General features: G+C 47.2%; 1 protein-coding gene across 1 annotated transcript in view; it reads right to left on the bottom strand.

Moving 5' to 3' along the window:
* Positions 1-7,977: 7,977 nt before the first annotated feature.
* The window catches only part of IQSEC1 (IQ motif and Sec7 domain ArfGEF 1), a 184,969-nt gene continuing 180,371 nt past the window's right edge, over positions 7,978-12,575 (bottom strand). The window contains exons 13-14 of the mRNA XM_081086168.1: positions 10,105-10,154; positions 7,978-8,875 (exon numbers count right to left, since the gene is read on the bottom strand). Coding sequence (XP_080942294.1) covers positions 8,327-8,875; positions 10,105-10,154 — 599 coding nt within the window. The 3' untranslated portion in view covers positions 7,978-8,326. The remainder of the gene's footprint in view (positions 8,876-10,104; positions 10,155-12,575) is intronic.

Raw genomic sequence — 12,575 nt, 5'->3', positions numbered from 1 at the left:
TCTTTGTCCTACCACCATTAGGACCATGCCATCTCCCCTTTTCCATGCAGCAGTCACCCCACCCCCAGATCTCTGTTCTAGTATGAGATCTGATTTCAACTCTGCCAGTCTAAGATGTTTATTTTCCCATTGACCTTTCACTAAAATTTGTGGGATTTTGCTTTATCCTGGTTACATTCTAGTTCTGAGCAATAGGTAATTTAAAAAATGTTTTTATTGATTTTTAGAGAGAGAGGAAGGTAGAGGGGATAGATAGAAACATTGATGGGAAACATCATCAGTCAGCTGCCTCCTGCATGCCCCCTTCTAGGCATTGAGCCTGCAATACCAGGCAGGTGCCCTGGCCAGGAGTCAAACCAGTGACCTCTTGGTTTCTGTGTTGACGCTCAACCACTGAGCCACACGGCCAAGTAAGCAATAGGTAATTTTATTTGTCCTTTTTCTGAACAGCTCTTCAAGGATGTGAGAAGAGATTCAATTTAGATGGGATCAATAATACTCTGGTATTTTTATGTTTGAATGCTTTCTTCCCTATTTACTTCATGAAAGATGAATGAAATGCTTTAGTTCCTACGATTCAGATTTAATTGGAACTTTTTTCTTATAGGACACTGGTCACATTGTGGAGGTGGGCTGGAGTGCAGCTAGTATAGAAAGGGAAGGAAAGATTACCTAAAATTGTCTTAAAAGTCATGAAGCTACATATTAGAAATAGGGGCCCTAGCTGTTTTGGCTCAGTGGATAGAGCGTCAGCCTGCAGACCAAAGGGTCCCAGGTTTGATTCCAGTTAAGGGTACTTATCTTGGCTGCAGACTCCTCTCGGCCCGGGCCCTGGTCTGGGCTCGGGGAGGAGGCAACCAATCAATGTGTTTCTCTCTGTCTTTCCCTCTTTCTTCCATTCTCCCTAAAAATCAATGGAAAAATATCCTTAGGTGAGGATTAACATAAATAAATAAATTAGTTAATTAATGAAAAAAATAAATAGGGGTAAGTAGGCCAATCTTCATAGACCAACCAATAAGTCTTTATGACAAGTCCACTCTGATGAAGGTGAGCTAGGCTCCCTTGGAAAGTGATTGCTAAATTGAACACATTGTACAGAGAGGCATCTCAGGTGACACAAGTCTTCCCAGAGCTGCCAAAATAGTGTCAATGTGTACCTAGGAACCCAGCACTAAGGTTAGATTCAGTGGTGTTCATCTCTTCAAATCCCAAACTCTCAGCAGAATCACCAAATACACTCAGTAACTCTATTATTTCCTGTTTGTTCCTTGTTCACCAAAAGAACACTATCTGAATGGCCAGCACATCATGGGATGTCCATATGATGGGCCATTAGGCAGGTGTTAGAAACTACTGAGTCTTTCATAACATCAGAATACACTAAGATAAAAAATAAAAATTTACACATATAAACTTTTACTAAACTGTATGCTATAGAATTCAAGAGCATTCCAAAGCTAAATATATTTGGGAAACAGACTATCTTTCTGAGAATCACAGTACACATCATCTTTTTAAAACACTCTGAGAATTCCTGCAGTAAAGAAACTAGTTTAGCCCGGCCGGTGTGACTCAATGGTTGAGCATCAACCCAGGATCCAAGAGGTCACCAGTTCAGTTCCCCATCAGGGAACATGCCTGGGGTTCCAGGCTCAGTCCCCTGTAGGAGGTGTGCAGGAGGCAGCCCATCTCTCTCCCCCTCTCCCTTCCTCTCTAATATAAATAAAAACATCATTTAAAAAAAACTTGTTTAACTTTGTTTAATTCAGCATTTCCTACATGTTTTTGATTGTGAAAGTTCTTTCGTTTTACGAGAAGCACCAAATAATACTTACACACCTTTTGGGACACACACAGAAGATGTGAACTAGGTAACTGAAAAATATGTGTGAAGAAAAGATGTAATGAGAATAGATCAAATATTTAAATGTAACTGTTTTAGGGTTGGTGGGGTTGTGGGTGATTTCCCCCCTCCCTGCTTCTGATAAATCTAGTAATTCCAAATGCTCTAAATGTTAAAACACTTTTGATGAAAGATAAAACAATGATTAAAACCCTCCGACTACTACCCAAACTACTCCTTGACTTAAGAAGAAATGTGGCCCTAACTGGTTTGGCTCAGTGGATAGAGCGTCGGCCTATGGACTGAAAGGTTCGGGGTTCGATTCTGGTCAAGGGCATGTACCTTGATTGCGGGCACATCCCCAGTGGGAGGTGTGCGAGAGGCAGCTGATTGATGTTTCTCTCCTATTGATGTTTCTAACTCTCTCCCTTCCTCTCTGTAAAAAATCAATAAAATATATTTTTAAAAAAATAAAGAAGAAATGTCAGTAGGATCCAGTTTTTCCCAGCACTCTGGTCCACATTGCTTTTTTTTAGGTCTTGGATCTCATTTTGAACCTGCAAATGCCATCATGCATTTCAGCACTGAATTTCCTTTTTGGGCTCTGTGGTCTTCATATACTCAGTAGAGCATTTATTAAAGTCCTACTTTGTGCCACGTGTTGAGGTTACAGCAGTGTGTAAGGACAGCCACTGTCCTGACCTTGTGACATTTACTGTAACAAAATTATCACACTACTGGATATATAACTATAGGTAACACATTTCAGAGGGGATAATGGCCAGGCTAAGACTTGAATGATGAAGGAGCTAACTGAACACAGATGCAGAGGGCCCACTTGTACAGGCCCAGTGGCAGGAGAAAACTCAGCTTGTCTGGGAACCTCATGTGGCTGGAGAGCAAGGGGAAAGTGAAGGTGAGCCAGGCCATGCAGAGCCGCCCATGCAGGCCTCATGACGGCCATGTTAAAGATTTTGTTTTTTTAATCATAAGGGCAACAGGAAGCCCTTCACATGGCTTTACATGGTGACACCTTAGAGATTCCACTGGTGCCATGTGGGAAACGGGTTTGAGGGACCACGATGGTACAGGAGGCCAGTTAGGGAGCTCTCGTCCAGATGACAGACAGATGACGGCCTGAAGCAGTGACAGAGGTGATTCAAGAACATGTAGGAGGAGGAAGTTAAAAGGGCTTGGTGATAGATGGATTTGGAGTCGATGAAAGGACAGGTGTCAAGGACAATCCCCAAGTTCTCATTTATGCAACTCAGTGGTGACACCATTTGTCAAAGTAGGGAACACAGAACTTTGTGTGTGTGTGTGTGTGTGTGTGTGTGTGTGTGTGTGTGTGTGTGATCATCAATTTGGTCATGGATATAAAGATCCAAGGGAACATGAGTGCTCAGAGTGGAGGTCTGGGCTGCAGATTCACATTTGGAAGCTAGACTGAAACTGTGGATCTGCATGAAATGGCCAAAAAAAGTAAAGAAAGGAAGAGAGCTTGGACTTAATCCTCAAACCAACACTTACCAGCTCTACAAAGGAGACAATGAAGACATCCCAAAGAGGAAGATCACAGTGTGGGAACAGAGGTGACAAGGAAATACTGTTGTGGGAACGAACTTGAATAATCTCAAAAGCTGCTGTGAGGTCAAGTAAAATGAGGGCTAAAAATGTGTTGTAAGTGGGGGAAGGAAACAGTAATCATGAACCACGTTTGTAGAAGTTTGACAGTATCATGTGTGTCCCACCTAGACTCCTCAATGCACGGGTAGCAAAGGGCTGAGCAAACAAGTTTCCATAAAATGTTGATGATTTACACACATTAAGATCAACCAGTTGTTTTGCTGTGACCCCGCTTCCCCATGCCAACCATCCCTTTCAGATGCATTTTGACAAGACCAGTCCTGTGCTGGTCACTGGACACAGAGAAGTGGGTCAGGTGCACTCTATGCCCCCAAGGAGCGCACAAGCTGGAGCGGGGGAGACAAGCACACATTGGTGTGCAGTTCAGTATGTCTTAAACCCAAATGCTGAAGTAGATCTAAGTATTTCAGGGGACTTTAGTAACCAGCTTTACTCTGTTGAAGAACGCTTGAATGGCCTGGGGAAGGAATGGTTTTCTGAGAACATCTTTGGATCAAAATTCACTTCTTAATGAGTGGTAAGCCATGGTTAATTTTGGTCACTAAACCTTTTTGTTTTCCACAAATTTGACCTACCAGTTTTATTTCATTTTATGATATGCAGTGAAACTTTAAGGCAGTATTCTCTGGAACTGGATTTCGTTCCATGAAAGAAGAAGACGCACACGTCAGTCATGTTCTCATAGAACTCTTCCAGTAGAATCAGAATTCACCTTCTGGATTCTGCACATCACGTTAATCTTGAAAAACAGACAACGTTGACCTCATTAAATAAACTGCCTTCAAGCATTTGGAAACTGGACCATTAGAGTTTTGCCCTCCATAAGGCATTTCCAGTCCACCTCAGCTCTTCATAGGGGCCGCCTCCTCTCTCTAACCTGATAAAAGCACTAAAATTTGAAAGTTGCTAGAAATTATAAATACCTTTGACATATTTTATTGGAGTCGAAGTTGGGATATGCACCTTTATCTTAAACATTCTCAAATTAAAGTCAGGCCAGGGTCTTCCAGGAGACCCAGTGCCCGCAGTCACGACAAAGATGGACATACCTGTCAGCTGGAAATCTCTCTGGGCCAATAGGGAAACATCTGGACTTTTCAGAAAAAGAGTCCGAGAATTTTAAAGGATTTATTTGATTTCTCCACATGATCACAGCTATGGTTTTACATCAATAGAGTCTGTTACTACTCACAAACAAATGCACATTAAAACAAAGCACTCTTTTCCTCCCCAAAGTTACAGAGTGGGCGTCAGGCTTCTTGTAAGCAAGGCATCCCTTGAAGTCTTTGAACAGTCTTTACTCAAGACCTGATTCTAGTCATTTAAAACAACTTGAAGGTGAATGACAGTTCTCAAGAGGAGACAGATACTGCATGCGGCCTCAGCAAGACCGCAGACAGAACAGCAACACCAACGTACATGCACATGAGGCACAGGCTCTTCCTGCTTGTCCCTTTTCACCACCCCCACTTCACATTGATTCACTGTGCAATGTTTCTTTGATTATTGTTATTTAAAATATGTACAAAATTACTCATTTCAGACAGGAAGGGTGATGATATTTTTACAACAAAACTGTAAGATGCATGCTTAATTTGTAGACACAGCTTCATACGGAATGCTGAGTCAACACCTAGGGTCATGTGTAAGTGGCTGCTGTCTTTCTAGGTCATTTTAAAGATGAAGAAGAGGCCTCTGCTGCATGCAGCGCAGGGTGGGAAGTCTCGCTCCATGGCGACTGGAGACATTGTTAACAAGATGTGCAAGTCATATTAGGATGAACTTTATTTTTACAATGTTGTACAATTCATTAATAAACTTAAAAAAGTACAAATATATGATTTAATTGTTGTCCCAGAAAAGATTTTTGTGATACTACCAGATGTTTCCTCTAAGGGTCTCCTGCTCCTGTCAGAAATTATGTAATTGAAATAATTTGTGTGACTTGAGAAGATGTCCCGAGTATATTGACACACAAGATGGCACAAGCAATGTGGTGGCACTCAGCCTCCTGAGGGGACAAGAGCTCTGTGAACAATAGGTCCCCACAGCTGTGACTCTGACAGGCTGGGATCCAGAGAGCACAGCCCCGTGAAAACAATATGGAGCACATGTTTATCAGAAGCTTTTGCTGCCCAGACAAGATCTGGGCAGCTGCCTCCAGCCTCTTCAATGGAACAATGTGCTCCTGGAAACACCTCCCAGGACAGGTTTACAAATAAAACATGGAGAATGACCAAACCTCACGGTTCTGAACCCAATACCCTGTATAAAGTTGGAAACACAGGGAGAAACTGAGTTTGTTCAAAAAGCCCTATTTCACTAGACCTGGCCCTGTGGCACTGGACAAAACTTCAGGGCACATCAATAATAATTTTGGAGGTGAATTCTGAATGGGCCTTGGAGCACGGAGGATAAAATTGAGAGAGAGCCCCTCCCACTGGCCCCATCAATGAATGTACTGTTGGTTCTTTCTGTTTTGTTTCCCCTAGTTATTGCCCCTTCAGAAAGAACAACCTTGTACTAAATAGCCTGTATCTTTTCTGGAACAACCTAGAATTTACAGTTGAACTCTACCGTTGGTACAGAGGGATAAAAAAAAAGCCGGCATATTTAATATGTTATCACTTTACCTCAACTATTTGTCAACAGTAACACTGATATATTTTGCAAATATACAATATATAAATGTGGCTTCACACAATCAACACCGATGACACACAGTACAACTTGACTTTTCCTTGTCAGAACAACATCCTTTAAACTGCATACTAGAGAATGCCTTGGGGAGCCTGGCTTTGAAAGAAAACCAAAGAATTCAGGAGTCAATGGACTGGGGAGCCTCCCACCAGCTGGGCCTGAACCAGATCAGGCACGCCTGTGCTTTTTACTCCTCTCTGAGCAGATGTCCAAGACAGAAAAGTTGTACCAATGGGAAGGTAAAGGCGGGCAGGTTAGTCACACTTCCTTTTTTAAAAGGCGTAACTCTAGATTGCTGTATTTGCTCTCTGTGGAGATTAACAAAGTGCTCAGTTTGCAGATTTGCTGGTATGATGGCCTCATTGACATGACAAAGGAGGAAAATGGACAGATGCCCAGCCGGCTGGCTAGGGTGGGCTCCCTCTGTCGTCTGCCGTCTGGCCACAGCTCGCCACTCCTTCCACGGAGCATGGAGCTCCGAAGCCCACAGTCCTGCGTTAGCTTCGCCCTTTCTGAAAGGGCTCTCCACCTGGGCAGGTGCCATGGGCAGTCCTCGGGTCCCACGGCTTAGGAACACAGCACTGGTGGCTGCAGTGTCGCGAAAGGCTGAAACTACAAAGTATGGCCCATGTGACTCAGGCAGCGCAGCGCCCGGCCCCCAGGGGAGCAGATGGTGTCACAAGACGGAAGCAACAAGAGCACAGCTGAGAGTCATGTGATGCCCTGGCAGCTAACTGGACCATGACAAGGCAACGGGGGCTTCACCAGTGAGGGCTGGGCACTTGTCAGCTGGGATCAGAGGGGCCACAGTGATGACACAGGGGTTATGCTAGCACATGGCTACATGAAGTTACAATGATCATGGCCACCACTCAGAAAATAAAACAGGAACACACACACCGCCCTGGGTAGCTAAATGCTAACATCAGCCTGCAGGTTTGGAAGAGGCTCCTGTTGCAGTTGGAAACAGGATGAGGAAGTATGGCGCTGAGGGAGGCAAGGATGAGAGCTGGTCTTTTTCATGTTGGAGATGATACGTCTGCAGTATATGGTGCCCCTCTCAGAGTACTCTGAATGAGTGTGCATCAAATCATGTGCATATAAAAGAACCATGGGTCATGGAAATTCACAGTTATCACAGCTATTCAAGTGTCATGAATGTGTGTAACCAATACTCTAAGACAGCCAGTTCTTATCCAGCCATCCTGAGTTGCTCTGTAGTTTACTGCATTTTATCTATTTGCTTACCTGAAATAACAGAGCAGTTATAATACTGATTACTTATGATAGTATTCTGTTAATAAAATAAGGATTTATATAAAGCGATATTGGATTTTTTTAAATAGTAAGATGCTATGTTACTTGGCACAGTTAGTAATGACTGAATAAGTAATGAATAGTTAGTCCTAGAGGAACTTCTCTGCTTTTTATGAAAATATGGAAGTATCTGAGTTTGTCCTAAGCATTTAGATTTTTGGTCTACTCTCACATTCATCTAAGGTACTATCTTTCTATCAGGTATGTGGAGCTCCTTGTAAAGTCTATATTGCTAATTTTGTGGACTGAAATGTTTGCCTTTCACACACAAATACTACCTATACAGTATATATTTATTTATTTATTTATTTATATATTTATATTATATAAAGTTTACTTACGTATTTTCATCAACCATATCAGGTCTACTTAATTTTGCCCATTGTCAATAAAAGAGCAATAATGCAGCAAGTTTTGGGTTTTCTGTTTTGTTCTGTCTGGTTTTTTGTGTCTTGTTTCTTCTTTTTCTAGGCTTTTCATATTTATGTACAGTTAGGGAGGAGAGAGCTGAGGGCTACAGCTGGAGAAGAGGGAGGCAATATCTCCTGGGCTGGAGGTACTGTTTCAAGGTTGATAGTGCCTGTGGCCCACCCCTTGGGGTTGAGGTGGATGGAACCCAGGGCACCAATGCTAAATTAAATCAGGAGCTTTGCTCCCTATAACACAAGCCCATGTGCTCAGGGGTTCCGTCCAGGCTGCGGGGAAATGGGAGATGGAAACAGAAGTGCCCTGGGTTTGGTCTGAGGCTGGCTGCCCCAGGCGTGCCTGTGTGGTGTGCACTTGTTCCGGGGAGTCTGGGACCCTGGCCCAAGCTGTCTACACAATTGTGCTGATGCCACTGGGTTTGGCCTTGTTGCTGGGAGGGGGCGGTGGGGCGGAGGAATGCCCGTGGTGGTGTGCTGCGTGGCCCGGATGGCTGGCATGGGCCAAGGGCAGTGGTGGGTGGCTGTGCGTGTGTGCCCCGTAGGGCACGTGCCCCCCATGGGGGCCATGGTGGTACTGGTGTGCATGCTGGATGTGCTGGGGTGGGTGGTAGTGGTGGTGGTGGTGGTAGGGGGGTGGGTTCTGCTGCACGTGGCAGTACTGGGTATGGTGCCCATGCGTCGGGACCTGCGGAGGGCCCTCTGCAGGCCCCTGGTGGTGGCCCACCATGGAGTGCTGCGGGTGGGGCAGGCCTAAAGGGTGTGGGGGTGGCTGGGGAGGGACTAAGGGTGGGTGAGCCTGAGGAGGGGGCTTCCCTCTCTTACTCCCAAATAAGGAGCCCAGGAGGGAGGATGAATTAGGCATAGTCTGGTGTGGGCGAGATGGACACTCGCGTGTTGATGTAGCTCTCCGGCGCATGTGAGGACTGCTAATGATGGACCCCTAAAAAGGAAATTCATAGAAATCAAAATTAAAAGATCTTAAAGCACTTATGTCAGAATGATTTTTTTTAAATGTAAAAAGTTCACCCACTGACTGCTAATCTTTAGTTTAGTTCAACTCACTGCCCGCAGAGGGTGGGGCTGGGAGCAGGCAGGACTTGGGCCACTTCTCACACTATTGTGGCAAGTCAGTTGGGGCGGGGCTGGAGGGACCCTGAGAAGGGGTGTTCCAGGGAGGACAGGGGACACTGGGGCAGGCGAGGAGGGCCCTCCTTTCTAGTCATAGTAGCAGCAGCAGTACACGTTTGGGCTCTTTCCTGACAAGCACCCTGAGCTTTCAGATCAGAAATTTGTTTGGGGTGTTTGTGAGCAGTGTGTGCTAAGGGGAGTGGGGCAGGCTAGTGTGCATGAAGAGGAACGCTGTTCCTGCTGAAATCGCAGCCTCAGCTTTCCTGGTTCCTCTCAAAGGGTCTGAGGGCATTTGCTCTGTCTGTGTGGAACCCCAGGTTTCTGGGAAGGTGGTGAAGGGAGAGGAGAGGCTTGGGAACCCTTGTCCTGGGCATGGGGACTGCCGAGGCATTTCACTGCAGCTACCTATTGCAAACCAAACAAGAAGAAAGAAACAAAAATATCTGCAAGCTGAGGTTAAGATGTGAACAGTAATACAGAGATGGCTGAAGGATGAATGAAATCTCATGAAATCCACACTGTTTTGTTTTCTTATGGTTTTCCTCCTCCCCTGAGCTAGTTAAGCAATTCCATCGTGGCCTATTTGCAGACACACAGCAATTGAAACTCCAGGAATAATGCAATGGGGTCTTCAGAGCATGGAAGTCAAGAGACTGGCCAATGGGGAGGTTGCCTGGTGCTCAGCAGCTGCTGCTTCTGGCCTAGGAGCAGTGCTGGTGGGTGGGGCGGGGGGTACCCAGGAGCCAGGGATGTTAATGAACCATGCTGGGACCACAGGGGACAGGAGTGAAGTGGGAACTAAAACACACAATTCAGAACCAGCCCTCCCCACCCTCCACTCCAACCCAAACAAGCGGTGAGATTCTAGTAGAGGGGAAGCTGGCATGCACTGGGTTGAAGCAGGCAGAAGGGGAGGGGGTGTCTGTGCCTCTGTGCAGTAGTGAAAGCGCAAAAAATAAAAATAAAAAGACAACAGGTATAAACCAAGGATCAGGGAGGCAACACACAACAGCCAGCTGAACGTAGGTGCTTCCTACTTACTTCCACATTGCTCTCTAGCGATCCCGCACTGCTGCGACGCCCTCGCTTCCCTGCCCAGAACATGCAATACCAGAGGTTAGACTCAGACACAGGCCAGGGCACTGTGCTGCCACCACCACCAGGCTCAGGTATGGGGCCCACCTGCTGGGTGTGAGGGTAGGAGAAGGGGCTCAGTGGGGAAGCTGGTTGCAGGACAGTAGTTATTAAAAAAAACATAGGATTAAAAAAAATAAAAAATAATTTTTTAACCAGCTCCTTCTCCTGGACTGGCACTCTATGGAGAGGGGCCTCTGGGAGAGCTGAGGTGGGTACATAGGTAGGGCCCAAAGTCCCATGCTCAAATTGGCCTCAGCCAGCTGCTGACAGGGGACAGGGTGAAGGAAGCTTCTGCAATGACTAAAAACAAAATGTGGTCCTGCACCTGCCTGATTTTTAGTGAATTTCATATATGTATGGTATGTATTTGCACATACATATACATCTCACCCTCCAGGCAGGGTGGGAATCATGGTTAAGAGAAAACTAAACTTCCCATCCTTTTTCTCCCAGTGCCTCTGAGGCTGAGTGTTTGGTTTGTGCAGGGCCCTGGTCAGGGACAGGAGGATGAGTCAGGGGCTACTGGGAGGGGCCTGGAGTCCTGCTCCCCTCTGTGGGCAAACCTCCCCACCTCCCAGGATGCCACAAGCATTCTCTCAGCGCTCACTGCCAATGCCTTTTTATGTCCCCAGTGCATGGCACATGTGGGCACTCAACGTATGTTAGCCATATTGAGGAAGGCTGAGTTTTCCTCTTGGTGCTGGATGCCCAGTGCCCATCCTGGCCGCCACAGTCCCTCCAGAGGACTTCTTCATGGGTTCCAGCAGGACATCCAGGCCAGCAGGAACAATGGTGCCCAAGCTTAGGGGTCCAGCCTCCATCAGGTCTCTGGGGATGCAGATGGTAGTGGAGACAGAGATGGGCCATGCTGCCTTCCAGGTCAGGCCCAGAAGCCTGGAAGGTGGTATTGCCATGTACCTCTCTGTGGCCCACACCTCTGTGGAGAGGGCGTGCTTGTGGGTCCTTCGGGCCTCAGGGCAGCACCTGAGCATGCTGGGCCATGCCCTGAGTAAGACCTCACTCCTAGGCAGAGAATGGCAGTCTCAGGGAAGATGTAGTCCCTTGCCTTGCCTGCTGACACCCAGCCTGAGGCCCACAGAAGGCCTTGTGGACTGTGCATGTGTAAGAAGGCCTCAGAGCCCACTCAGAACAGGCCTACACAGGGATAGAGGCAAGGTGTTTCCCACCACCTGCTGAGGACCAGGGAAAACGCTAATCCCACACGGAAGTGGGATGAGAGTCACATTCCTCCTCTTCCCGCTGATGTGAGGAGTGACCTTCTCAAGGCCCTCCTCCTGCCCAGCATGGGCCAAGACTCAGGAGAGCTTTAACTTAGATGCCTTTGAGTAATGTTGTTTCTCAGAGTCATCTTTTCCACTTCTCAGACCAGTATGAGATGTGGGGTGTCCCTACAGGAGCTCTGCACTCGTCCCAAAGCTCCCACTCACAGACTTACCCACAGACATCTGCCCGCTGCACACCATGTCCAGGTGTGTGCACACATGCACACACACTGTCTATGAACCGAGGCAAAGCATGCCAGAGCAGTGGCTCACACCCACACTGGCCCTCCTCTGCGCTGTTTCCAGGTAACCTTCCCCTTTTCTCTAGGTCCTGCACTAGCTTCAAGTAAGCCCTGTCCCAGCCAGCACTTCTCCTAGGGCTTGATCAGAAACCATGTCTGGAAGGGGCTCCCAGCATGGCTCTTCAGAGCCCTCCCCTGCCTGGTAGGGTCAGGCCAGAATGCAGGCAGGGCTCTCTACCCAGAGGCTGCCCTGTGGCCCTTGGCGATGCTGGAAGCCACGCAGGTACACTTCCTCAATGACCACATCCACACACATGGCCAGGCTGTGCTCTACACACTTGGCACATGCCGACTCTCACAGAGATCCTTGGAGAGAAGTGCTAGTCCCCACCTTGCAGCCGGGGAAACTGAAGCTCAGCACTGTAACTTGGCCATGGCCTGATAGCTAATGAGCAGCAGGAAGAGGGGAGAGAAGATCTTATCAGCGTGAGCCTGAAATCAGTGTGCTGAGTGTCCTCTGCAGGACTCTGCTTAGGTGGCCATCCCGAGGGCAGCCCTGAGCATGGCCCTGTCCCAGGGAAGGCTGCCACAGGTCGTTTGTGTGTGGAGGGCCTGTCTTGGGGCAGCAGGTGCTGCTTTGGAAACTGGGCCCCAAGAGCTCCTGAGTCTTCCCAGACAGGATGCAGCAGGTCTCAGCTCTGCTCCTGCAGTGGTGATGGGTGCAGGCAGGTCCCCCATCCCCGGGGCCATTGTGGAACAGTTAGGCTGGGAAGGGCCTACAGACAGTGCTGACCATGACTTGGCTAACCTGGGGCAGGGCAGAGGCCCAGTCACACTGCATCCAGGTCCT

This window comes from Myotis nattereri (genome assembly GCF_964212035.1).
Source record: "Myotis nattereri genome assembly, chromosome: 3".
NCBI classification, from domain to species: domain Eukaryota; kingdom Metazoa; phylum Chordata; class Mammalia; order Chiroptera; family Vespertilionidae; genus Myotis; species Myotis nattereri.
Note: the sequence above shows the minus strand (reverse complement) of the source record. Positions and strands in the feature narration are given on the sequence as shown.